The sequence below is a fragment of the Oncorhynchus kisutch genome, linkage group LG17, assembly GCF_002021735.2.
Source record: "Oncorhynchus kisutch isolate 150728-3 linkage group LG17, Okis_V2, whole genome shotgun sequence".
Classification (NCBI taxonomy): Eukaryota; Metazoa; Chordata; class Actinopteri; order Salmoniformes; family Salmonidae; genus Oncorhynchus; species Oncorhynchus kisutch.
In genome coordinates, this window is record NC_034190.2 from 27623539 (window position 1) to 27651516 (window position 27978).

Genomic DNA, 27978 nt, shown 5'->3' on the forward strand with positions numbered 1-27978 from the left:
GGATGATAATAGTATGCATGAGGCAATTCCAAATGATAGTATTAGGGATGTAGTTTGATCAGCTATTGTTCAGAGCTCTACTACCGTTGACCTTCAAGCACAGACAGCAGCAGACAGCAGCAGACTCCACTGAATGGTGCATTATGATGAGTCATTTCTTATTTATTTGCCATTTTATCCGGTCCTCGTTAATAATGAAGGTAAATTTGTAAAATTCCTTAACAGCTGTGTTTAACATGACAGTGCTATAGCCCCGGGTCTGATGTCATGGAAAGCAGCAGTTCTTTCCATTCCATTATGGACATTGATTTCATATGCTATAGTGTGTGTGTGGTATGCTTAGTGATGCGTAGCACCGGTATGTGTGTATTAGCTATATTTGCAGATGCCGTATCTTAATTTGATCCTCCTGTTGTTGAAGGAATTTTCCTGCACAGGTAATGCAAACTTGTAGTGTATTTGAGGATTAAAAAAGGCTTCTAAAGTTTGTAATTTCCACTTTAAAATGTCAGACTTGATTTGCCCTAATAACAAAATGGATCGACCCCTACAAAAGATTTCCATGAATTATAATCCACATAACAATTCACAGTTCCTGTTGCTGCAGGTATATTGTTCTGCTGTAGCAAACTGGCTCAAAATGAATATCCTACATCTGTGTAGTAACTGAATGTATTGCATGGTTTTCTCCCTCCAGATTCTACCAGGTCCGAGCAGGGCTGAAGGTCTCTCCACGTGTACCACACAGGTTGATAGCGACAACACCAGGGAATACAGGTAATGTTCTCACATTGAGTTAAATCTGAAAAATGTTGGGTGTTTTTAATGGATCGTTTGTACTTTGAAGCAGCAGTATGTTTTCCATTTGCCATAGATTGGGCCAGGAGTTTTTTCCTGAGCAGGTTCTGGTCAGGTCATGCTGAAAGATACATAGATACACAGTTTCTTAGTTTTACAGATACTAATTCCCACATAAATGTACCTCACTGATTCCAGTAATGGACAGGTGGGCAAGACCCACACCAGCTTGTAGCATACCGAGACTTCTATACAGGTAGTTTGAGTTCATGCATAACATACCAGTGGTTGGGACACTGTGTCTATGCAGTCTGTTAGGCCAGGGACTGTTGTGGGTTGAGTGTGAGATGATAATGCTTGTCTGGTTACCCTGCTACATGATTACAATCATCTTCTGTGATCCACATTCTTAGCCACAATGACACACATGCTGAAGTACAGTTTCCTTTGATGTTTCTGAAAACAACACCTGCTTTTTATTGCATTTGGCCACTGAAACTATAGTGTATGGGAACAGTAGTGTGTTGCTGGTGTGCTGTGTTGGAGCCTTGGTCTTGACTTTTTATCAGGGGGCTCAACGTTTTGGAGGAATGAAGTCTGTACCACATGCTAGCTGTTTGTATGGCCCATATTATTCATGTTTCTGATGTGTTGTATCATCTGGTTAGGCCTCATACAACAGGCCACCATTAGCACCTAACTATGGGTGCTTCAGGGTTGCATAAGGAATCTGAGACAGCCATGAAAACGGCCTGTCTTTGTCTTAGAGGTGTGGTGCTTCTACACCTGCATTGCTTGCTGTTTGGGGTTTTAGGCTGGGTTTCTGTACAGCACTTTGAGATATCAGCTGATGTACGAAGGGCTATATAAATAAATTTGATTTGATTTGATTTGATTTGAAACCAAAAGGTTTATTGAACATCATCGTTTTGACTAATGATTTAAACAGTGCAAGTGTCACAGCTGCCTTTAACACGTGCACATTCATTTGTATTGCATTGAGTTTTGATGTAGACTATGCATGTTCTGCACCGGAGAAAGTAGTCCCTCTCTTCTCGAGAAGATACAGTCCCACAGAAAGAGACACCGAGTGTCTCCTGCCTGTCTTACATTGTCTCAAACAATCGGTTTAGGGGTGTGAACGTATTCACAAGAAGATCGAAGGGTTTTGTTGTAACATGACAGAGTTGAATGACGAGTTAAAACAGAGGACATCTGGCATTGGACACACCAACAGAGAAGTAACAGTGTGTTACTTCTGGCTGACCGCTTCCTCTCGTGTTCTCTGTTTAGTAGTAATAAGCCTTGTTGTTATTGGTGGAGAGTGCTTCCTTCTCTCTCTGTGAGGAAAATCAGGCTGATGAATCTGGCTGAAGTACATGATGCGATTCCTCCCTTTGTGGCGCATTTACAACTGAACTTTTGTTGACTTCAGTGGCCGTTACTAAAATGTTAGTGTTGAGAATATATTTTCTCGGTGCGCAAGACCGTTCCAGTAGACCGGGCTGACACACACTGTCTTTGTACTGTACTGTAGTCCCATCAGCATCAGCAGACAGATCTGGTCCCCTGGATAAGCAGGAAGCCATATCCCAGGCGTCTCTGATTTGCTGTAATAAAAAAAATCTATTATTAGTACATTATGATTGGAACAGGACGCAGGGAACTGTGTGTGTGTGTGTGAGGGGGTAAGTGTGTGTATGGTTCGGGCTGCAAAAGCCGTTTATTGTGTTGGTCTGACACTGACATTGAGATGTGACACTCAGGCATTTCTTCAGACCCTCCAGCCACCTGCTCCTAGCCTCCTACTGACTGTGATAATCTGGATGTCACTCTGACCTCTGTGGGGAAGTCAGGGAGGGATTGATCAGACCAATGCGACCTGTTGTATGATGGAGCTTCACATGGTGCTGTGCAGCATAAAACAGCACAGTATTTTACTGTATCAATTTGTGAAGTACAGAGCAGTATATAATGAGAGGTTAGCTGCATCTTTCGCTACCGTATGCATTAGATCCAATATATGATTGGATAGGAGAACTGCGTAGAGTGGAGGGCATCAACTTGAACGACTTTGCAGCTTTTAGCCCCCATAATATGTCCAGTCCGTTGTCGATAATGTTTAGTTTATTGTCCATAATATGTTCATTTTCAGCAATAATAGGTTGTAGTGATGATCTCTGCACTGCCAGATGATAACATCAGCAAATAATTTGCTGTAGTGCAGAATATTCATATAGCCTAGCCTAGTATCAGGATTCCCTGCACACACACAGTGCAGCAGTGCCAGAGTATCTGTACACAGTGAGTGTCGCTAGCTCCATTGCAGCAATGGAACGTACAGTAACATAACAGTATGTATCCATATTCTAATTGGAGGACTTAGCCGCAGTCCCCTTCCCCATCTCCCTCCCCTCTCCTGCAGCTCCTCCTCTACAAGGTCACGCATTACGGCCAAAAGCCTCACAGACAGACAGGACAGACAGGGATCCCAGACATAAATTCACCAGCCAATGACACACTCCGTTCCAGCCAGCCAGGACAAAGACATTTATCAACCACAAAGACTTGGGAAATGATCCACCCAGAGTACTGTGGGAAATGAAAGTGTTGTGTACTTGACATTTCAAGCAGAGAAATGAAAGGTGTGACGGATTGTCTCGCTTCTGAAGCCCAGCCAGTTAATGTCTGTGATTCATACAGACAAACATTGTGGTGTGTTAAGTCAGGATGGTGTTATATGAATTAGCTTAGCATTTACCGTTCTGCTGCCTCCTTACAGTAGCTTAACTATAAAGGTATTATGACACACAAACAGTAGGAGAAAATCTGAGAAAGAGAGAGAGAGAGAGAGAGACAGAGAGACAGAGAGACAGAGAGGATAGGGACTAGAGAGAGAAAAAAGAGGGTAGAAGGAGCAAAAGAGTGAGCGAAAGAGAGAGTGAGAGATTGAGAAAGAAAGAGAGAGAGAGAGAGAGAGAGAGGGAAAGAGAGAGTGAGAGATTGAGAAAGAAAGAGACAGAGAGAGAGAGAGGGAAAGAGAGAGTGAGAGATTGAGAAAGAAAGAGAGAGAGTGAGAGAGAGAGAGAGAGAGAGAGAGAGAGAGAGAGAGAGAGAGAGAGAGAGAGAGAGAGGGGAAGAGAGAGTGAGACATTGAGAAAGAAAGAGAGAGAGAGAGAGAGAGAGAGAGAGAGAGAGAGAGAGAGAGGGAAAGAGAGAGAGACAAGGGCAACCAGTGAAGGGCAAACACCATTGTAAATACAACCCATATTTATTTATTTCCCCTTTTGTACTTTAACTATTTGCACACGGCTAAAACACTGTATATAGACATATGACATTTGGAATGATTTTATTATTCTGGTACTTGTGCTTATCCATTGAACTTGCTTTGGCCATGAAACATATGATTCCCATGGCAATGAAGCCCCTTGAATTGAATTGAATGATATTGAATGGAGTTGAGAGCGAGAGAAAAGAAAGCGATAGTGAGTGTATGTGCAGCAGTGAGCCGGTCACTTCTGGTGCAGAGGCACAGTGGTTGAAGGCTTAAAGTTGGAGGGTCTAACACTGGGGAAGCTCCCTGTAACTCCTGTATGTTGCATGAGCCCTTTGATTGCGTACACGAGTAATTGCATTCCTTTAAATCACATGTAGTGCCAGAACGTGTAAACGATGTACAGTATTTTGATTGATAACTTGATTAGTACCTCATTATCACAAGGAGGAGTCTCAGTGAAGCCTCATTAATGCCTTGCTAGTTCCTCTCCCTCTATCCCTGTAGAGCAGAACTAGAGATGGCGTGTTTTTAGATTGGCCGGGAGCACTGAGCATTCACCCTCATTACAACTCTGTTGACAAATGGACTGTTCCTCTGTAACAGCCAGGCTATGATTGGTTTGGAATTAAATAAGACTATTTGCGCTTGCAGTATCACATCATGCTGCCAAAACACAACATTCTTTCACTAAATCTAAAGGTTGTACAAAATAGCCTGCCACTCGTGCTGGTTGAAGCGACTGTTCTTTCTGGAGAGGGCTGCCGAGAGAGGGAGAGAAGGGGAGAACAGGGAGAAGAAACAGAGAAACCGAGGGAGAGAGAGAGAGAGAGAGAGAGAGAGAAAGAGAGGAGGGGGTGTAGAGTGCATGTCGAGGTAGATAAAAGGAGAGCACCTCAGTGGGATGCTTCCTTCAAAGGCCTATCACAGCTGCACATCCAGCAGCCGGATGCAGACAGCTGCTTCCTCACATCTACTTTTCAGGAACAAGCAGAAAACACCACTGACTATATAGAGATGTAATGGAAAACCATTTATTTTGATACCCAGAGAAATGTCAGATTGTATATTTATCCATTCAGCTATGCAATAGTCACTGCTTCTGAGTCTCAGTTACAGTATGTGGAGGACATGAAATGAAAGTGATGGGAAAGTTGATGTGTTTGTCATGTATGATGATGATCAGGGACGCCTCGAGGCTTTGGGGGCCCGAAGCGAGATCTGTTCGGGGGACCCCACCACTTTGCGGGCAAAACCTTTTAAATTATTTTCCTGCAATTTTGCCATGGGGCAGAGAGAGCATTTTGCAGTTTTAATTAAAACTAATGTCATGCAATTCTACTAATTTTGCCATGGGCAGAGAGAGCATTTTGCAGTTTTAAAAGCTAGTTCCAAGCAATTTTGCCATGACTTAAACCAGGTTCATGTGATATCTGAGTGAGAGTGACTAATAAAATCAATGTGGGCTCCCAGGCTCAGGGCCCCTGGGCACGTGCCTTGCTTGCCCGGTAAGTAATTCAGTTATTCAGCCCTGATTACTACAAGGTTTAGATAGCTGGCTAGACTAACTTACCTAGCAATCTATAGAATGTTAGCTGACATGGACTAAGTGAGTGACTGTCAGTGACTGACATAACAAGATAAAAAGTGCTGATGTACAACTACACCTTGTGTATTCTAACTCCCAACAGTAAATTGAGACCCCCAGCTGACTCTCAAAAAACATAGCACCTCGTCTGCGTATCGGCAGACGATGACGACGAGGGTACCTGCTGATGCTCTCTGCCCTCCCTCCCCCCCAGGTGACTGTAGTTTCAGCTCTGCGGGGGTCCATGATGGGGTCCATGAGGACACTACGGTGTTCAGTCGGATCTTCCAGATCCTCTACCGGAACGAAGAGGTCAACGTCGATGACCGCATGCTCTTCAAGGTCCACCTATTGCTGGATGGGGAGAGGGTGAGACACACACACAAACACACACACACACACACACACACACACACACACACACACACACACACACACACACACACACACACACACACACACACACACACACACACACACACACACACACACTAGCTCAATTTAACCCCTTTAAACAGTTTATTTCCAAAATGCTATATCCAACCAATTTTTCACATTTGTGTCTTTTCCTCAGAAATGATACCTTATTGGTACCTTCATATGTGTGTGTAAAAAATTACCGTTCGCAGGTTTTTAATTCAGCAATTGTTTTTGCCAAACGCTACACATCCATTGTTTAGCTGGAATGGAATGTTTGCATATTGGACTGTGCTACAGCGCCTTCGGAAAGCATTCAGACCCCTCGACTTGTTCCACATTTTGTTACGTTACAACCTTATCAAAAATGTATTAAAAAACTAAATTCCTCATCAGTCTTCTATGCTGGAGAAGTTTTTTGTACCCTTCCCCAGATATGTGCATCGACACAATCCTGTTTCGGTGGTCTACGGACAGTTCCTTCCACCTCATGGCTTGGTTTTTGCTCTGACGTGCACTGTAAACTTATATAGACCAGGTGTGTGCCTTTTCAAATAATGTCCAATCAATTTAATTCACCACAACTCAAGGATGATTCATGGAAACAGGATGCAACTGAGCGCAATTTTGAGTCTCATAGCAAAGGGTCGGAATACTTATGTAAATAAGGTATTTCTGTTTTTATATGTAATAAATTAGCTAAATATTATGGGATATTGTGTGTAGATTGATGAGGAAAAAAATATATTTAATCTGTTTTAATATAAGCCTGTAACTTAACAAAATGTGGAATCAGTCAAGGGGTCTGAATACTTTCCAAATGCACTGTACAGGTATCTTACCTACAATCTAACCTACAGAGTTAAACAGGAACCCTGGTTCAGTCAGAATGTGACTGTTAGAATCATCAGCTTATTGGCTACATGGCAGGTCAACTCATCTAATTTATTTATTTGAATGTCGGTTACCTACCTTTGAGGTCTCCTAAATTTAGATTTTTGTCATTAAATGTATGACACATTATTTATGCAAAGGTGGTGAGAGAGAAGCTGTCGGCTGGAACGTCGATCAGATTTCAGACATCCCCTTTTCTCTCTCTGTCTATCGCTCTCTCTTACTCCCTTGTTCCCTCTCCCCTTCTACCCCCGCTCTCTTTCTCCCTCCCTCTCATTCTTCTCTTTTCCCTCTCTCTCTTTTCCCCCTCTCTCTCTCTCTTCCCCCCTCTCTCCCTCTCCCCCTCTCCTCCACCTCTCTCTCACTCATTCTCTATCTCTTTGTCTCTCTCTCTCCTTCCCTCTTCTTCCCTCACTCTGATAAGAAGGACAAAATATAACTCGATTTCCCCAGTGTGTGTGTTTATCCAATCAGAATATCAATAGGATTTGACAATGCTGTTTGTTCTGCTACACAGGGCATGTTGTGTATTTGTGTGTGTGTGTGTGTGTGTGTGTGTGTGTGTGTGTGTGTGTGTGTGTGTGTGTGTGTGTGTGTGTGTGTGTGTGTGTGTGAGAGTGAGATGAGAGTGAGAGGGAGGTAGCCAGAGAAAGAAGAGAGAGAGCACGAGAGAGAGGAGAGAGACAGGGAGGGATAGAGGAGAGAGAGAGCAAGAGAGAGGAGAAAAGGGGGGGGGAGAGACGAGAGAGAGAGTGAGAGAGAGAGGAGAGATAGAGAGTAGGCTAGAGGAGAGAGTGGGAGAGGGAGAGGAGAGAATGAGAGAGGAGAGAGTGTGAGAGAGGAGAGACAGAGGAGAGAGAGAGGGAGAGAGAGAGAAAGAGAGAGGGTGAGAGAGAGGAGAGAGAGACGAGAGAGATGGTGTAGAGAGAGAGAGGAGAGAGTGGGAGAGAGAGAAGTAGGATGTGTGAAAATAAATGAGAGATACAGTAGGGAGAGATACAGTAGGGAGAGATACAGTAGTGAGAGATACAGTAGGGAGAGATTTCTTCCAGTGATTGTTCATTTCTCACAACGGCGTACTCTTTAGTAGTGTATGGCTTTGTTGTTTTTCACTGCTTTATTCAAATAGGGTTCAATTGATTACCCCAAATCCAACTACCTGCCTTTTACCTTCATAATGATAGGAACCATACTGTTCAGTCTACAGCGTAACCAGACAGAAGACACAGTAGAGATACTAATGCCAACACTATACACACATTAACAGCTGCTCATGGTTTAAAGTCTCACGATAGTGTTGTTACACTGGTATGGTTTTACACCATTTATTTTCTATACCCATTGAATTTCATTGCTGATTTGTCTAATTCTAGTTGTTACAGTCTTGTTGATATTGTGACTGTGTTTCTGTTCTCACAGGTGGAAGAGGCTCTGAGTGAAGTGGACTTTCAGTTGAAGCTGGATCTTCACTTCACAGACAACGAGCAACAGTACGTTAAACACTCGGCTACATACTCCCTTTTCTCTGGCACTTTTCTTTTCACCTTCTCCCCATCTCTCCTCCTTTCCCCCCTCCCCTATCTGTCCTGTCAGTTAGTAGTGCTGAGGCCCAGGTCTTAATGATGTCCTGCCAGTGAAAAGCCTCTGGCTCTAACAGACTGACAGGCTGCACTGTCAGGAAAAAACACTAGTCAATTAAAAACACTACTTTACCCACGTCTCTGTGCAGACTTGCATGTGTTGTACACATTTGTATGAGTGTGACTCTGTGCACGTGTGTATTTGTCTGTCTGTCTGTCTGTCTGAGTGTGTGTGAGTGTGTGTGTGTGTGTGTGTGTGTGTGTGTGTGTGTGTGTGTGAGTGAGTGAGTGAGTGAGTGAGTGAGTGAGTGAGTGAGTGAGTGTGTGTGTGTGTGTGTGTGTGTGTGTGTGTGTGTGTGTGTGTGTGTGTGTGTGTGTGTGTGTGTGTGTGTGTGTGTGTGTGTGTAATAAAGGATGAGTTACTGTTGAATGCTGTCACTCCAACGTCCAACGTTTGCGTGTTTGTGCTGTGGCTCTGCTCAGTAGCTCGACAGTTACTGTAGGCCACCGACAGGTGATAGATGACTTGTAATGTGTCCTGGAGGGCTCATTAAACATCCCATTTGGAGCGCTTACAACTTCTCAGACTTTGCTGCTCAGAACTTATGCCATTCGGAGTCACCCGGTGTTAGTGTGTGAAGAGTATTACCATGTTCAAGTTTCAACGTTATTGCCCCGGAGGGAGATTCATTTGTTCACCACACCGGTGTGCTTTCTTGAAATGTCTATTGTCCTAGCTGGATGATAACCCATTACATGATGTCCTTTAAATGGGTAATAGTTTGCACAATGTATTTGAAACTGGCATCCACTGTCTTTGGCATGATGTTGAAACTGTATACTGTTCTGGCATGGCATCTCTCTGCTGTTGTTCTCAGGCGGGGTTAGATGCTAACTGTGTTGTCTCTAGGTTAGGGGACATCGTGACAGTCCCAGTCATCAGCAGTAGGACCCTGGGTCTCCACTTCCACCCCAGGAGAGGTCTCCACCACCATGTACCTGTCATGTTCGACTACTTCCACCTGTCCGTCATCTCTGTCTCCATACACGCATCCTTGGTGGCCTTGCATCAACCACTCATCAGGTAACGCTGCGTGTGTGTCTTTGTGTGTGTACATGTCACACTGATGATCACTTCTTAGCTCTCACACCACGTACAGTATCTCCTCTCCTGTTAGAATGGGTTTAGTTTGGCAACCTGTTCTGAGAGTGCATCCACTGGCCTGCTACTTGAATAAGTTGTTTTTCAAACACTTGATAAAACCACTTGGCAAAATCTTAACCTGAATGTTCAGCCAATTCTTTTCCCTGATTACACCCGAACTGAATTACATAATGACTAACTGCTCTTCTCTCTCGCTCTCTCCATAGTTTTGCCCATACAGGGAAGGGTTCCTGGCTGGGAAAGGGCTCCCCAGAGAACAGTACTGACCCGTCAGCCATGGGGGTGTCCATGGAGAACCTGATGTTCGGGGCTGGATACTGCAAACCTGTCATCACAGAGGTACAGTCAAATCAAGTCAAACTGTATTGTAAGTGCACGAGTACAAGGTTTCTCAATAAACCTTACAGAGGACAGTAACTGGTCAACACAAACAAGCCTAGTCCTTGACTTAAAGTAATACTCAAATGGCAACCTGAATATGGGAAAGTGGCCCACAGAGTTCACACTGAAGATGAGAGAGCCAAGAGACAGAAGAACTGAATCAAAGCTGCCTTTCTCTGTCGCTCCCTCCCTCCACTATTGTAATGACAGGTCATCAGTCAGGTCCCTCTAGAAGTATTAGAGACAGTGAGGCTGGACACTGAGGCTGCGTCCCTATTAATGTCTCATTATCCCACGTGGCCGGACCAGGCTCGCAGGACACTGAGGCTGCGTCCCTATTAATGTCTCATTAACCCACGTGGCCGGACCAGGCTCGCAGGACACTGAGGCTGCGTCCCTATTAATGTCTCATTAACCCACGTGGCCAGACCAGGCTCGCAGGACACTGAGGCTGCGTCCCTATTAATGTCTCATTATCCCACGTGGCCAGACCAGGCTCGCAGGACACTGAGGCTGCGTCCCTATTAATGTCTCATTAACCCACGTGGCCAGACCAGGCTCGCAGGACACTGAGGTTGCGTCCCTATTAATGTCTCATTAACCCACGTGGCCAGACCAGGCTCGCAGGACACTGAGGCTGCGTCCCTATTAATGTCTCATTATCCCACGTGGCCGGACCAGGCTCGCAGGACACTGAGGCTGCGTCCCTATTAATGTCTCATTAACCCACGTGGCCAGACCAGGCTCGCAGGACACTGAGGCTGCGTCCCTATTAATGTCTCATTATCCCACGTGGCCAGACCAGGCTCGCAGGACACTGAGGCTGCGTCCCTATTAATGTCTCATTAACCCACGTGGCCAGACCAGGCTCGCAGGACACTGAGGCTGCGTCCCTATTAATGTCTCATTAACCCACGTGGCCAGACCAGGCTCGCAGGACACTGAGGCTGCGTCCCTATTAATGTCTCATTAACCCACGTGGTCAGACCAGGCTCGCAGGACACTGAGGCTGCGTCCCTATTAATGTCTCATTAACCCACGTGGCCGGACCAGGCTCGCAGGACACTGAGGCTGCGTCCCTATTAATGTCTCATTAACCCACGTGGCCAGACCAGGCTCGCAGGACACTGAGGCTGCGTCCCTATTAATGTCTCATTAACCCACGTGGCCAGACCAGGCTCGCAGGACACCAAGGCTGCATTTAAAGAACACCTTATTCCTTATATAGAGCTCTACTTTGGACCGGAACCCAAGACGCTGTTCAAAAGCAGTGCATTTTGGGGGTTCCTTTTCGGACGCGGCCCGAGGCTAGCAGGACACTGAGACCGGCTGAGCGACTGTGGCCTGGCGTCTGGAGGAGAAACGACAGCAGCTCTCAGTCACAGGAGGTTGGTGGCACCTTAATTGGGGAGGATGAGCTCGTGTTCGTGGCCGGAGTGGAGTCAGTGGAATGGTATCAAACAGATCAAACGCATGGTTTCCATGGTTTCCAGGTGTGTGTGTGAGGGTGTGTGTGTTTGTATGAGGTCTGTGTAAAGCGTGTGTTTTAGGTGTGTGTGTGTTTGTATGAGGTCTGTGTAAAGCGTGTGTTTTAGGTGTGTGTGTGTTTGTATGAGGTCTGTGTAAAGTGTGTGTGTGAGGGTGTGTGTTTGAGGTATGTGTGTGTTTGTATGAGGTCTGTGTAAAGCGTGTGTTTGAGGTGTGTGTTTGTTTGTATGAGGTCTGTGTAATGTGTGTGTGTGAGGGTGTGTGTCTGAGGTGTGTGTGTGTTTGTAGGAGGTCTGTGTAAAGTGTGTGTGTGAGGGTGTGTGTTTGAGGTGTGTGTGTGTTTGTATGAGGTCTGTGTAAAGTGTGTGTGTGAGGGTGTGTGTTTGAGGTATGTGTGTGTGTGTTTGAGGTCTGTGTAAAGCGTGTGTTTGAGGTGTGTGTTTGTATGAGGTCTGTGTAAAGTGTGTGTTTGAGGTGTGTGTGAGGGTGTGTGTTTGAGGTATGTGTGTGTTTGTATGAGGTCTGTGTAAAGTGTGTGTTTGAGGTGTGTGTGTGTTTGTGTTTGTGTTTGTATGAGGTCTGTGTAAAGTGTGTGTGTGAGGGTGTGTGTTTGAGGTATGTGTGTGTTTGTATGAGGTCTGTGTAAAGCGTGTGTTTGAGGTGTGTGTTTGTTTGTATGAGGTCTGTGTAAAGTGTGTGTGTGAGGGTGTGTGTGTTTGTATGAGGTCTGTGTAAAGTGTGTGTTTGAGGTGTGTGTTTGTATGAGGTCTGTGTAAAGTGTGTGTTTGAGGTGTGTGTTTGTATGAGGTCTGTGTAAAGTGTGTGTTTGAGGTGTGTGTTTGTATGAGGTCTGTGTAAAGTGTGTGTTTGTATGAGGTCTGTGTAAAGTGTGTGTGTGAGTGATAACGGTATGGTTGTCCTCCTCCGGCAGGTCGCTACTGTGATTGCAAAAGCTGTTGCTCACACCAACATGTGCCTCATACACACACCCTGATCCAGCCCTTTGGCCCTGTGGACAGATGTCACAGACTGAGCACTAAATCTTAATGAGAGCTGGGTTGCCCCACTCATAGCCCCTCCTCTCGGTTTGGCCCCCTTGTTCATGGGTTACACACACACCGGGCTCGGCCCCCCTGTTCATGGGTTACACACAAACACACACACACCGGGCTCGTCCCCCCTGTTCATGGGTTTTATACAGCGCCTCCAACAGGGAACTTTAATAAGCACTGCATTTAGCCGGGCGGGGGGCGGTGTTTGATCCCCGTAATGAGTACTCCTCCAACCGCCACGTAGCTTACCTGCGGTAGAAATGTGTATAGAGCACAGTGTGAGTGTGTGTGCATGCGTGTGTGTGAGTGCCATCCTTCTCTCCCTTTCTCCTCTCTTCAAACCCCTTATTTATGTAAGGCTTTCTACCTGGAGGCTATAAGCACATTTTCAGCACTACCCTATTTATACTGCCACAGCTTTTCCACACTCTTTCTTTATTCATTATTAAGAGTGTTGTTATTGCACAATCTGGACACGTGTCGTTGGAAAATTGTGTTGATGTCAGCTGAATTATAGTGGTGCTGCCTCTTGTGGTGGGCAGAACATGGATGTGGACTTTCTTTACATCGTTCATATTTCCTCATTGGTATAAAAATGTGTATCTCAGCAATATCAGAGGCGATAAAGATTTCCCTGAGGGAGATACTCATCTTGGACCCTCGTGGGGTGGTTGAGAATGTCAGGTACCAATGCAAGAGCAAGAGGCAGGATACCTTCAGATACTGAAAGCACACAGGCTCAGGCCTTTTCGAGAGAGAGACCTGTCTGCCTGACAAGCTGCTGGCTTGTAGATGTAGAGTGAGCCATAGAAATATAATTACTAGAGCAGGAATTCCCATTCATGTCATTGTTTTGTAACTCTGAGTTGTATTTCTGTCGGAGCAGATGGACCCCCTGTAACTACGTATCCCATGGTGCACTGCAGCAGCCATCAGATCCAGCGTGTAACCTGTGTACTCAGCCTTGTGTTCCTGTAACAGACGGTCAGCTTTGCATGTGGCTGGTGCTGACAATTAGGACTTAAGAAGACTGTAATACAGTATCCAAAGAAGGTTACTTCGCATAAGAAATATACTGTATTTACACAAAGATTGCCTCGGCCCCTCTTGCTTGGTAAGCTACTCTGGCACCCCAAGCCCCCTGGTAGATATACACTACACAAGGCAGACTTCCTCTCTGGGTGGAACGCAATGACGATGTGGACAAAGGTTTGCTCCCAAAAATCTGATTCTGCCCATGCACATGCTCCGATGTCGATCGATGGAGTGAAGTGTGTTGAGACTCTTAGGCTTGTCAGTGAGGGAAAAAAATAGTTTTGCTTTGTGGGGTAGGGGGATAATGACTGCGTTCATAGTGACAGAAATAGCTATTTTTCATTTTTACCCCTGGAGGTGTTCCATGTCACAACCCCCATATCCCAGTATGCCACTATAAAGGTCAAAGGAACTATGAAAGTAAACATACAGATGTTCCTTCCTGGTTGTGGAGGATCCAGAAGTATTATCTGTTATTACAGAGCAGAGTAGAGCTATGATGATAGGGCACTGCGCTTTACTGCCCCAAGGTAAATTATAGTGCACACACACATACACCAGTATTACATGCCTTTAAAACTCACACACATACACCAGTATTACATGCCTTTAAAACTCACACACATACACCAGTATTTACATGCCTTTAAAACACACACACATACACCAGTATTACATGCCTTTAAAACTCACACACATACACCAGTATTACATGCCTTTAAAACACACACACATACACCAGTATTACATGCCTTTAAAACTCACACACATACACCAGTATTACATGCCTTTAAAACTCACACACATACACCAGTATTACATGCCTTTAAAACTCACACACATACACAGGCATTATCCAAACATACACCATCATTACATATCTTTAAAACAAAACTGTCAAAGCAGCCAGAACAGCCAGCCAGTCACAGGAAGATGGACCCTGTCCAGAAAACAGTGACAGAGGCCAGACGCTGGCATCCCAAGGGGCTGGGGCCTGTGTGTGTTGGGACTGGTTCAGTGTCAGAGGTGAAAGTGCTGTGGGTTTGTGGTTAGAGAGCCACCTGCTGGTGATAAATAGGAATTACTACTAATAAATACTTTCCTTAAAATGGTAGTACAGTAACATTGATGAACAGATTGGCTAAGCTTTCAATCCATTACCTTCCCAGTCTAATATATGTTGTATGAAACATCACCAGTGATTGTTACTGATGTCTGGGTAGTTAGTGGTTACTGGGTAGTGTGAGGTTAGTTAGTTCCTGTCCACAGGACATGTTAAAGGTCAAACAACTACTGTCAGGTCACGTCTTCTATATCTTCCAGTACCACGTCCACATCAATGTTGTTTTACTACCGGGTACCAAGCTATGTTTAGGAGCTGCTTGAGTCCAAAACCTCCTGTGGTGACTGAGACTTTACACATTGGTGTTAACTCACTAGGTCCTAAATAAAGTCCTGTTCCAGACCAAGATCAATGGCAAGGCTACACAGAGGGAGCTCATTGGTTCCTACTGGGGAGGCCGTAGAGTCCCAGTATGTGGACTTGGCCGTCATTAAAGCAGCTCGTTATCGTTTGACCTAGATGGAGTAACCAACATTTTTTTTCTTCCCGGTCTCTTCCTCTTGTCTCTCCGTCTCTCCTGTCTCCCATGTGTCTCTCCGTCTCTCCTGTCTCCCATGTGTCTCTCCGTCTCTCCTGTCTCCCATGTGTCTCTCCATCTCTCCTGTCTCCCATGTGTCTCTCCGTCTCTACTGTCTCCCATCTGTCTCTCCTGTCTCCCATGTGTCTCTCCTGTCTCCCATGTGTCTCTCCTGTCTCCCATGTGTCTCCTGTCTCCCATGTGTCTCTCCGTCTCTCCTGTCTCCCATCTGTCTCTCATGTCTTCCATGTGTCTCTCCTGTCTCTTCCCTCTCTCTCCGTCTCTCCTGTCTCCCATCTGTCTCTCCTGTCTCCCATGTGTCTCTCCTGTCTCCCATGTGTCTCTCCGTCTCTCCTGTCTTCCATGTGTCTCTCCGTCTCTCCTGTCTCCCATGTGTCTCTCCTCTCTCTTCCCCTGTCTCTCCTGTCTCCCATGTGTCTCTCCGTCTCTCCTGTCTCCCATGTGTCTCTCCTGTCTCCCATGTGTCTCTCCTGTCTCCCATGTGTCTCTCCTGTCTCCCATGTGTCTCTCCGTCTCTCCTGTCTTCCATGTGTCTCTCCGTCTCTCCTGTCTCCCATGTGTCTCTCCGTCTCTTCTGTCTCCCATCGGTCTCTCATGTCTTCCATGTGTCTCTCCTGTCTCTTCCCTCTCTCTCCGTCTCTCCTGTCTCCCATCTGTCTCTCATGTGTCTCTCATGTCTCCCATGTGTCTCTCCGTCTCTCCTGTCTAACATGTGTCTCTCCGTCTCTCCTGTCTCCAATGTGTCTCTCCTCTCTCTTCCCCTGTCTCTCCTGTCTCCCATGTGTCTCTCCGTCTCTCCTGTCTCCCATGTGTCTCTCCTGTCTCCCATGTGTCTCTCCTGTCTCCCATGTGTCTCTCCGTCTCTCCTGTCTGCCATGTGTCTCTCCTGTCTCCCACGTGTCTCTCCTGTCTCCCATGTGTCGCTCCTGTCTCCCACGTGTCTCTCCTGTCTCCCATGTGTCTCTCCTGTCTCCCATGTGTCTCTCCGTCTCTCCTGTCTCCCATCTGTCTCTCATGTCTCCCATGTGTCTCTCCGTCTCTCCTGTCTTCCATGTGTCTCTCCTGTCTCCCACGTGTCTCTCCTGTCTCCCGTGTGTCTCTCCGTCTCTCCTGTCTCCCATGTGTCTCTCCTGTCTCCCATGTGTCTCTCCTGTCTCCCATGTGTCTCTCCGTCTCTCCTGTCTCCCATGTGTCTCTCTGTCTCTCCTGTCTCCCATCTGTCTCTCCTGTCTCCCATGTGTCTCTCCTGTCTCCCATGTGTCTCTCCGTCTCTCATGTCTTCCATGTGTCTCTCCGTCTCTCCTGTCTCCCATCTGTCTCTCTTGTCTCCCATGTGTCTCTCCTGTCTCCCATGTGTCTCTCCTGTCTCTCACGTGTCTCTCCTGTCTCTCACGTGTCTCTCCTGTCTCCCATGTGTCTCCTGTCTCCCATGTGTCTCTCCGTCTCTCCTGTCTCCCATCTGTCTCTCATGTCTTCCATGTGTCTCTCCTGTCTCTTCCCTCTCTCTCCGTCTCTCCTGTCTCCCATCTGTCTCTCCTGTCTCCCATGTGTCTCTCCTGTCTCCCATGTGTCTCTCCGTCTCTCCTGTCTTCCATGTGTCTCTCCGTCTCTCCTGTCTCCCATGTGTCTCTCCTCTCTCTTCCCCTGTCTCTCCTGTCTCCCATGTGTCTCTCCGTCTCTCCTGTCTCCCATGTGTCTCTCCTGTCTCCCATGTGTCTCTCTTGTCTCCCATGTGTCTCTCCTGTCTCCCATGTGTCTCTCCGTCTCTCCTGTCTTCCATGTGTCTCTCCTGTCTCCCATGTGTCTCTCCGTCTCTCCTGTCTCCCATGTGTCTCTCCGTCTCTTCTGTCTCCCATCGGTCTCTCATGTCTTCCATGTGTCTCTCCTGTCTCTTCCCTCTCTCTCCGTCTCTCCTGTCTCCCATCTGTCTCTCATGTGTCTCTCCTGTCTCCCATGTGTCTCTCCGTCTCTCCTGTCTAACATGTGTCTCTCCGTCTCTCCTGTCTCCCATGTGTCTCTCCTCTCTCTTCCCCTGTCTCTCCTGTCTCCCATGTGTCTCTCCGTCTCTCCTGTCTCCCATGTGTCTCTCCTGTCTCCCATGTGTCTCTCCTGTCTCCCATGTGTCTCTCCGTCTCTCCTGTCTGCCATGTGTCTCTCCTGTCTCCCACGTGTCTCTCCTGTCTCCCACGTGTCTCTCCTGTCTCCCATGTGTCGCTCCTGTCTCCCACGTGTCTCTCCTGTCTCCCATGTGTCTCTCCTGTCTCCCATGTGTCTCTCCGTCTCTCCTGTCTCCCATCTGTCTCTCATGTCTCCCATGTGTCTCTCCGTCTCTCCTGTCTTCCATGTGTCTCTCCTGTCTCCCACGTGTCTCTCCTGTCTCCCGTGTGTCTCTCCGTCTCTCCTGTCTCCCATGTGTCTCTCCTGTCTCCCATGTGTCTCTCCTGTCTCCCATGTGTCTCTCCGTCTCTCCTGTCTCCCATGTGTCTCTCTGTCTCTCCTGTCTCCCATGTGTCTCTCTGTCTCTCCTGTCTCCCATCTGTCTCTCCTGTCTCCCATGTGTCTCTCCTGTCTCCCATGTGTCTCTCCGTCTCTCATGTCTTCCATGTGTCTCTCCGTCTCTCCTGTCTCCCATCTGTCTCTCTTGTCTCCCATGTGTCTCTCCTGTCTCCCATGTGTCTCTCCTGTCTCTCACGTGTCTCTCCTGTCTCCCATGTGTCTCTCCTGTCTCCCATGTGTCTCTCCGTCTCTCCTGTCTCCCATGTGTCTCTCCGTCTCTCCTGTCTCCCATGTGTCTCTCCTGTCTCCCATGTGTCTCTCCTGTCTCCCATGTGTCTCTCCGTCTCTCCTGTCTTCCATGTGTCTCTCCTGTCTCCCACGTGTCTCTCCTGTCTCCCGTGTGTCTCTCCGTCTCTCCTGTCTTCCATGTGTCTCTCCTGTCTCCCATGTGTCTCTCCTGTCTCCCATGTGTCTCTCCCCTCTTCCATGTGTTTATCCTCTCTCTTCCCGTCTCTCCGTTTCTCCTGTCTCCCATGTGTCTCTCCCCTCTTGCATGTGTTTATCCTCTCTCTTCCCCTGTCTCTCCGTCTCTCCTGTCTCCCATGTGTCTCTCTGTCTCCTGTCTCCCACCTGTCTCTCCTGTCTCCCACGTGTCTCTCCTGTCTCCCATGTGTCTCTCCGTCTCTCCTGTCTCCCATCTGTCTCTCCTGTGTTCCATGTGTCTCTCCTGTCTCCCATGTGTCTCTCCGTCTCTCCTGTCTTCCATGTGTCTCTCCTGTCTCCCATGTGTCTCTCATGTCTCCCATGTGTCTCTCCGTCTCTCCTGTCTTCCATGTGTCTCTCCTGTCTCCCACATGTCTCTCCTGTCTCCCATGCGTCTCTCCTGTCTCCCATCTGTCTCTCATGTGTCTCTCATGTCTCCCATGTGTCTCTCCGTCTCTCCTGTCTAACATGTGTCTCTCCGTCTCTCCTGTCTCCCATGTGTCTCTCCTCTCTCTTCCCCTGTCTCTCCTGTCTCCCATGTGTCTCTCCGTCTCTCCTGTCTCCCATGTGTCTCTCCTGTCTCCCATGTGTCTCTCCTGTCTCCCATGTGTCTCTCCGTCTCTCCTGTCTGCCATGTGTCTCTCCTGTCTCCCACGTGTCTCTCCTGTCTCCCATGTGTCGCTCCTGTCTCCCACGTGTCTCTCCTGTCTCCCATGTGTCTCTCCTGTCTCCCATGTGTCTCTCCGTCTCTCCTGTCTCCCATCTGTCTCTCATGTCTCCCATGTGTCTCTCCGTCTCTCCTGTCTTCCATGTGTCTCTCCTGTCTCCCACGTGTCTCTCCTGTCTCCCGTGTGTCTCTCCGTCTCTCCTGTCTCCCATGTGTCTCTCCTGTCTCCCATGTGTCTCTCCTGTCTCCCATGTGTCTCTCCGTCTCTCCTGTCTCCCATGTGTCTCTCTGTCTCTCCTGTCTCCCATCTGTCTCTCCTGTCTCCCATGTGTCTCTCCTGTCTCCCATGTGTCTCTCCGTCTCTCATGTCTTCCATGTGTCTCTCCGTCTCTCCTGTCTCCCATCTGTCTCTCTTGTCTCCCATGTGTCTCTCCTGTCTCCCATGTGTCTCTCCTGTCTCTCACGTGTCTCTCCTGTCTCTCACGTGTCTCTCCTGTCTCCCATGTGTCTCCTGTCTCCCATGTGTCTCTCCGTCTCTCCTGTCTCCCATCTGTCTCTCATGTCTTCCATGTGTCTCTCCTGTCTCTTCCCTCTCTCTCCGTCTCTCCTGTCTCCCATCTGTCTCTCCTGTCTCCCATGTGTCTCTCCTGTCTCCCATGTGTCTCTCCGTCTCTCCTGTCTTCCATGTGTCTCTCCGTCTCTCCTGTCTCCCATGTGTCTCTCCTCTCTCTTCCCCTGTCTCTCCTGTCTCCCATGTGTCTCTCCGTCTCTCCTGTCTCCCATGTGTCTCTCCTGTCTCCCATGTGTCTCTCTTGTCTCCCATGTGTCTCTCCTGTCTCCCATGTGTCTCTCCGTCTCTCCTGTCTTCCATGTGTCTCTCCTGTCTCCCATGTGTCTCTCCGTCTCTCCTGTCTCCCATGTGTCTCTCCGTCTCTTCTGTCTCCCATCGGTCTCTCATGTCTTCCATGTGTCTCTCCTGTCTCTTCCCTCTCTCTCCGTCTCTCCTGTCTCCCATCTGTCTCTCATGTGTCTCTCCTGTCTCCCATGTGTCTCTCCGTCTCTCCTGTCTAACATGTGTCTCTCCGTCTCTCCTGTCTCCCATGTGTCTCTCCTCTCTCTTCCCCTGTCTCTCCTGTCTCCCATGTGTCTCTCCGTCTCTCCTGTCTCCCATGTGTCTCTCCTGTCTCCCATGTGTCTCTCCTGTCTCCCATGTGTCTCTCCGTCTCTCCTGTCTCCCATGTGTCTCTCCTGTCTCCCATGTGTCTCTCCTGTCTGCCATGTGTCTCTCCTGTCTCCCACGTGTCTCTCCTGTCTCCCACGTGTCTCTCCTGTCTCCCATGTGTCGCTCCTGTCTCCCACGTGTCTCTCCTGTCTCCCATGTGTCTCTCCTGTCTCCCATGTGTCTCTCCGTCTCTCCTGTCTCCCATCTGTCTCTCATGTCTCCCATGTGTCTCTCCGTCTCTCCTGTCTTCCATGTGTCTCTCCTGTCTCCCACGTGTCTCTCCTGTCTCCCGTGTGTCTCTCCGTCTCTCCTGTCTCCCATGTGTCTCTCCTGTCTCCCATGTGTCTCTCCTGTCTCCCATGTGTCTCTCCGTCTCTCCTGTCTCCCATGTGTCTCTCTGTCTCTCCTGTCTCCCATGTGTCTCTCTGTCTCTCCTGTCTCCCATCTGTCTCTCCTGTCTCCCATGTGTCTCTCCTGTCTCCCATGTGTCTCTCCGTCTCTCATGTCTTCCATGTGTCTCTCCGTCTCTCCTGTCTCCCATCTGTCTCTCTTGTCTCCCATGTGTCTCTCCTGTCTCCCATGTGTCTCTCCTGTCTCTCACGTGTCTCTCCTGTCTCCCATGTGTCTCTCCTGTCTCCCATGTGTCTCTCCGTCTCTCCTGTCTCCCATGTGTCTCTCCGTCTCTCCTGTCTCCCATGTGTCTCTCCTGTCTCCCATGTGTCTCTCCTGTCTCCCATGTGTCTCTCCGTCTCTCATGTCTTCCATGTGTCTCTCCGTCTCTCCTGTCTCCCATCTGTCTCTCTTGTCTCCCATGTGTCTCTCCTGTCTCCCATGTGTCTCTCCTGTCTCTCACGTGTCTCTCCTGTCTCCCATGTGTCTCTCCTGTCTCCCATGTGTCTCTCCTGTCTCCCATGTGTCTCTCCTGTCTCCCATGTGTCTCTCCGTCTCTCCTGTCTTCCATGTGTCTCTCCTGTCTCCCACGTGTCTCTCCTGTCTCCCGTGTGTCTCTCCGTCTCTCCTGTCTTCCATGTGTCTCTCCTGTCTCCCATGTGTCTCTCCTGTCTCCCATGTGTCTCTCCCCTCTTCCATGTGTTTATCCTCTCTCTTCCCGTCTCTCCGTTTCTCCTGTCTCCCATGTGTCTCTCCCCTCTTGCATGTGTTTATCCTCTCTCTTCCCCTGTCTCTCCGTCTCTCCTGTCTCCCATGTGTCTCTCTGTCTCCTGTCTCCCACCTGTCTCTCCTGTCTCCCACGTGTCTCTCCTGTCTCCCATGTGTCTCTCCGTCTCTCCTGTCTCCCATCTGTCTCTCCTGTGTTCCATGTGTCTCTCCTGTCTCCCATGTGTCTCTCCGTCTCTCCTGTCTTCCATGTGTCTCTCCTGTCTCCCATGTGTCTCTCATGTCTCCCATGTGTCTCTCCGTCTCTCCTGTCTTCCATGTGTCTCTCCTGTCTCCCACATGTCTCTCCTGTCTCCCATGCGTCTCTCCTGTCTCCCATGTGTCTCTCCTGTCTCCCATGTGTCTCTCCTGTCTCCCGTGTGTCTCTACCATGTGTTTATCCTCTCTCTTCCCCTGTCTCTCCGTTTCTCCTGTCTCCCATGTGTCTCTCCCCTCTTCCATGTGTTTATCCTCTCTCTTCCCCTGTCTCTCCTGTCTCCCATGTGTCTCTCCCCTCTTCCATGTGTCTCTCCTGTCTCCCACGTGTCTCTCCTGTCTCCCATCTGTCTCTCCTGTCTCCCATTTGGCTCTCCTGTCTCCCATGTGTTTCTCCTGTCTCTCCTGTCTCCCATGTGTCTCTCCATCTCTCCTGTCTCCCATCTGTCTCTCCTGTCTTTCATGTGTCTCTCCTGTCTCCCACGTGTCTCTCCTGTCTCCCACGTGTCTCTCCTGTCTCCCATGTGTCTCTCCTGTCTCCCATGTGTCTCTCCTGTCTCTTCCCCTGTCTCTCCGTCTCTCCTGTCTCCCATCTGTCTCACCTGTCTCCCATGTGTCTCTCCTGTCTCCCATGTGTCTCTCCATCTCTCCTGTCTTCCATGTGTTTGTCCGTCTCTCCTGTCTCTCATGTCTCTCCTCTCTCTTCCCCTGTCTCTCCATCTCTCCTGTCTCCCATGTGTCTCTCCGTCTCTCCTGTCTCCCATCTGTCTCTCCTGTCTCCCATGTGTCTCTCCGTCTCTCCTGTCTCTCATGTGTCTCTCCTGTCTCCCACTTGTCTCGCCTGTCTCCCACGTGTCTCTCCTGTCTCCCATGTGTCTCTCCTGTCTCTCACGTGTCTCTCCTGTCTCCCATGTGTCTCTCCTGTCTCCCATGTGTTTCTCCGTCTCTCCTGTCTCCCATCTGTCTCTCCTGTCTCCCATGTGTCTCTCCTGTCTCACACGTGTCTCTCCTGTCTCCCACGTGTCTCTCCTGTCTCCCACGTGTCTCTCCTGTCTCCCACGTGTCTCTCCTGTCTCCCGTGTGTCTCTCCGTCTCTCCTGTCTCCCACGTGTCTCTCCTGTCTCCCACGTGTCTCTCCTGTCTCCCACGTGTCTCTCCTGTCTCTCACATGTCTCTCCTGTCTTCCATGTGTCTCTCCTGTCTCCCACGTGTCTCTCCTGTCTCCCATGTGTCTCTCCTGTCTCCCATGTGTCTCTCCCCTCTTCCATGTGTTTATCCTCTCTCTTCCCCTGTCTCTCCTGTCTCCCACGTGTCTCTCCTGTCTCCCGTGTGTCTCTCCGTCTCTCCTGTCTCCCATGTGTCTCTCCTGTCTCCCATGTGTCTCTCCTGTCTCCCATGTGTCTCTCCGTCTCTCCTGTCTCCCATGTGTCTCTCTGTCTCTCCTGTCTCCCATGTGTCTCTCTGTCTCTCCTGTCTCCCATCTGTCTCTCCTGTCTCCCATGTGTCTCTCCTGTCTCCCATGTGTCTCTCCGTCTCTCATGTCTTCCATGTGTCTCTCCGTCTCTCCTGTCTCCCATCTGTCTCTCTTGTCTCCCATGTGTCTCTCCTGTCTCCCATGTGTCTCTCCTGTCTCTCACGTGTCTCTCCTGTCTCCCATGTGTCTCTCCTGTCTCCCATGTGTCTCTCCGTCTCTCCTGTCTCCCATGTGTCTCTCCGTCTCTCCTGTCTCCCATGTGTCTCTCCTGTCTCCCATGTGTCTCTCCTGTCTCCCATGTGTCTCTCCGTCTCTCCTGTCTTCCATGTGTCTCTCCTGTCTCCCACGTGTCTCTCCTGTCTCCCGTCTGTCTCTCCGTCTCTCCTGTCTTCCATGTGTCTCTCCTGTCTCCCATGTGTCTCTCCTGTCTCCCATGTGTCTCTCCCCTCTTCCATGTGTTTATCCTCTCTCTTCCCGTCTCTCCGTTTCTCCTGTCTCCCATGTGTCTCTCTGTCTCCTGTCTCCCACCTGTCTCTCCTGTCTCCCACGTGTCTCTCCTGTCTCCCATGTGTCTCTCCGTCTCTCCTGTCTCCCATCTGTCTCTCCTGTGTTCCATGTGTCTCTCCTGTCTCCCATGTGTCTCTCCGTCTCTCCTGTCTTCCATGTGTCTCTCCTGTCTCCCATGTGTCTCTCATGTCTCCCATGTGTCTCTCCGTCTCTCCTGTCTTCCATGTGTCTCTCCTGTCTCCCACATGTCTCTCCTGTCTCCCATGCGTCTCTCCTGTCTCCCATGTGTCTCTCCTGTCTCCCATGTGTCTCTCCTGTCTCCCGTGTGTCTCTACCATGTGTTTATCCTCTCTCTTCCCCTGTCTCTCCGTTTCTCCTGTCTCCCATGTGTCTCTCCCCTCTTCCATGTGTTTATCCTCTCTCTTCCCCTGTCTCTCCTGTCTCCCATGTGTCTCTCCCCTCTTCCATGTGTCTCTCCTGTCTCCCACGTGTCTCTCCTGTCTCCCATCTGTCTCTCCTGTCTCCCATTTGGCTCTCCTGTCTCCCATGTGTTTCTCCTGTCTCTCCTGTCTCCCATGTGTCTCTCCATCTCTCCTGTCTCCCATCTGTCTCTCCTGTCTTTCATGTGTCTCTCCTGTCTCCCACGTGTCTCTCCTGTCTCCCACGTGTCTCTCCTGTCTCCCATGTGTCTCTCCTGTCTCTTCCCCTGTCTCTCCGTCTCTCCTGTCTCCCATCTGTCTCACCTGTCTCCCATGTGTCTCTCCTGTCTCCCATGTGTCTCTCCATCTCTCCTGTCTTCCATGTGTTTGTCCGTCTCTCCTGTCTCTCATGTCTCTCCTCTCTCTTCCCCTGTCTCTCCGTCTCTCCTGTCTCCCATGTGTCTCTCCGTCTCTCCTGTCTCCCATCTGTCTCTCCTGTCTCCCATGTGTCTCTCCGTCTCTCCTGTCTCTCATGTGTCTCTCCTGTCTCCCACTTGTCTCGCCTGTCTCCCACGTGTCTCTCCTGTGTCCCATGTGTCTCTCCTGTCTCTCACGTGTCTCTCCTGTCTCCCATGTGTCTCTCCTGTCTCCCATGTGTTTCTCCGTCTCTCCTGTCTCCCATGTGTCTCTCCTGTCTCACACGTGTCTCTCCTGTCTCCCACGTGTCTCTCCTGTCTCCCACGTGTCTCTCCTGTCTCCCATGTGTCTCTCCTGTCTCCCGTGTGTCTCTCCGTCTCTCCTGTCTCCCACGTGTCTCTCCTGTCTCTCATGTGTCTCTCCTGTCTCCCACTTGTCTCGCCTGTCTCCCACGTGTCTCTCCTGTGTCCCATGTGTCTCTCCTGTCTCTCACGTGTCTCTCCTGTCTCCCATGTGTCTCTCCTGTCTCCCATGTGTTTCTCCGTCTCTCCTGTCTCCCATGTGTCTCTCCTGTCTCACACGTGTCTCTCCTGTCTCCCACGTGTCTCTCCTGTCTCCCACGTGTCTCTCCTGTCTCCCATGTGTCTCTCCTGTCTCCCGTGTGTCTCTCCGTCTCTCCTGTCTCCCACGTGTCTCTCCTGTCTCCCACGTGTCTCTCCTGTCTCCCACGTGTCTCTCCTGTCTCCCACGTGTCTCTCCTATCTCTCACATGTCTCTCCTGTCTTCCATGTGTCTCTCCTGTCTCCCACGTGTCTCTCCTGTCTCCCATGTGTCTCTCCTGTCTCCCATGTGTCTCTCCCCTCTTCCATGTGTTTATCCTCTCTCTTCCCCTGTCTCTCCTGTCTCCCATGTGTCTCTCCCCTCTTCCATGTGTCTCTGCTGTCTCACACGTGTCTCTCCTGTCTCCCATGTGTTTCTCCTGTCTCCCACGTGTCTCTCCTGTCTCTCACATGTCTCTCCTGTCTTCCATGTGTCTCTCCTGTCTCCCACGTGTCTCTCCTGTCTCCCATGTGTCTCTCCTGTCTCCCATGTGTCTCTCCCCTCTTCCATGTGTTTATCCTCTCTCTTCCCCTGTCTCTCCTGTCTCCCATGTGTCTCTCCCCTCTTCCATGTGTCTCTGCTGTCTCACACGTGTCTCTCCTGTCTCCCATGTGTTTCTCCTATCTCTCCTGTCTCCCATGTGTCTCTCCATCTCTCCTGTCTCCCATGTGTCTCTCCTGTCTCCCACGTGTCTCTCCTGTCTCCCATGTGTCTCTCCTGTCTCTCACGTGTCTCTCCTGTCTCCCATGTGTCTCTCCTGTCTACCATGTGTTTCTCCGTCTCTCCTGTCTTCCATGTGTCTCTCCTGTCTCCCATGTGTCTCTCCTGTCTTCCATGTGTCTCTCCTGTCTCCCATGCGTCTCTCCTGTCTCCCATGCGTCTCTCCTGTCTCCCATGTGTCTCTCCTGTCTCCCATGTGTCTCTCCTGTCTCCCATCTGTCTCTCCTGTCTCCCATGTGTTTCTCCTGTCTCTCCTGTCTCCCATGTGTCTCTCCATCTCTCCTGTCTCCCATCTGTCTCTCCTGTCTTCCACGTGTCTCTCCTGTCTCCCACGTGTCTCTCCTGTCTCCCATGTGTCTCTCCTGTCTCCCATGTGTCTCTCCTGTCTCTCACGTGTCTCTCCTGTCTCCCATGTGTCTCTCCTGTCTCCCATGTGTTTCTCCGTCTCTCCTGTCTTCCATGTGTCTCTCCTGTCTCCCATGTGTCTCTCCTGTCTTCCATGTGTCTCTCCTGTCTCCCACATGTCTCTCCTGTCTCCCATGCGTCTCTCCTGTCTCCCATGTGTCTCTCCTGTCTCCCATGTGTCTCTCCTGTCTCCCATCTGTCTCTCCTGTCTCCCATTTGTCTCTCCATCTCTCCTGTCTCCCATCTGTCTCTCCTGTCTTCCATGTGTCTCTCCTGTCTCCCACGTGTCTCTCCTGTCTCCCACGTGTCTCTCCTGTCTCCCATGTGTCTCTCCTGTCTCCCATGTGTCTCTCCTGTCTCTTCCCCTGTCTCTCCGTCTCTCCTGTCTCCCATCTGTCTCTCCTGTCTCCCATGTGTCTTTCCTGTCTCCCATGTGTCTCTCCGTCTCTCCTGTCTTCCATGTGTCTGTCCTTCTCTCCTGTCTCTCATGTGTCTCTCCTCTCTCTTCCCCTGTCTCTCCGTCTCTCCTGTCTCCCATGTGTCTCTCCGTCTCTCCTGTCTCCCATCTGTCTCTCTTGTCTCCCATGTGTCTCTCCTGTCTCCCATGTGTCTCTCCTGTCTCTCATGTGTCTCTCCTGTCTCCCATGTGTCTCTCCCCTCTTCCATGTGTTTATCCTCTCTCTTCCCGTCTCTCCGTTTCTCCTGTCTCCCATGTGTCTCTCCCCTCTTCCATGTGTTTATCCTCTCTCTTCCCCTGTCTCTCCGTCTCTCCTGTCTTCCAAGTGTCTCTCCGTCTCTCCTGTCTCCCACCTGTCTCTCCTGTCTCCCACATGTCTCTCCTGTCTCCCATGTGTCTCTCCGTCTCTCCTGTCTCCCATCTGTCTCTCCTGTGTTCCATGTGTCTCTCCTGTCTCCCATGTGTCTCTCCGTCTCTCCTGTCTTCCATGTGTCTCTCCTGTCTCCCATGTGTCTCTCATGTCTCCCATGTGTCTCTCCGTCTCTCCTGTCTTCCATGTGTCTCTCCTGTCTCCCATGTGTCTCTCCTGTCTCCCACATGTCTCTCCTGTCTCTCACATGTCTCTCCTGTCTTCCATGTGTCTCTCCTGTCTCCCACGTGTCTCTCCTGTCTCCCATGTGTCTCTCCTGTCTCCCATGTGTCTCTCCCCTCTTCCATGTGTTTATCCTCTCTCTTCCCCTGTCTCTCCTGTCTCCCATGTGTCTCTCCTGTCTCCCATGTGTCTCTCCGTCTCTCCTGTCTTCCATGTGTCTCTCCTGTCTCCCACATGTCTCTCCTGTCTCCCACGTGTCTCTCCTGTCTCCCACGTGTCTCTCCTGTCTCCCATGTGTCTCTCCTGTCTCCCATGTGTCTCTCCTGTCTCCCACGTGTCTCTCCCATGTGTTTATCCTCTCTTTTCCCCTGTCTCTCCGTTTCACCTGTCTCCCATGTGTCTCTCCCCTCTTCCATGTGTTTATCCTCTCTCTTCCCCTGTCTCTCCTGTCTCCCATGTGTCTCTCCCCTCTTCCATGTGTCTCTCCTGTCTCACACGTGTCTCTCCTGTCTCCCATCTGTCTCTCCTGTCTCCCATTTGTCTCTCCTGTCTCCCATGTGTTTCTCCTGTCTCTCCTGTCTCCCATGTGTCTCTCCATCTCTCCTGTCTCCCATCTGTCTCTCCTGTCTTCCATGTGTCTCTCCTGTCTCCCACGTGTCTCTCCTGTCTCCCACGTGTCTCTCCTGTCTCCCATGTGTCTCTCCTGTCTCCCATGTGTCTCTCCTGTCTCCCATGTGTCTCTCCTGTCTCTTCCCCTGTCTCTCCGTCTCTCCTGTCTCCCATCTGTCTCTCCTGTCTCCCATGTGTCTCTC

General features: G+C 49.6%; 1 protein-coding gene across 1 annotated transcript in view; it reads left to right on the forward strand.

Annotated features, from left to right (window-relative positions):
* LOC109908671 (protein FAM135B) overlaps positions 1-27978 on the forward strand; it is a 63733-nt gene that overhangs the window by 17914 nt on the left and 17841 nt on the right. The window contains exons 3-7 of the mRNA XM_020507324.2: positions 698-777; positions 5878-6032; positions 8394-8464; positions 9465-9638; positions 9926-10058. Coding sequence (XP_020362913.1) covers positions 698-777; positions 5878-6032; positions 8394-8464; positions 9465-9638; positions 9926-10058 — 613 coding nt within the window. The remainder of the gene's footprint in view (positions 1-697; positions 778-5877; positions 6033-8393; positions 8465-9464; positions 9639-9925; positions 10059-27978) is intronic.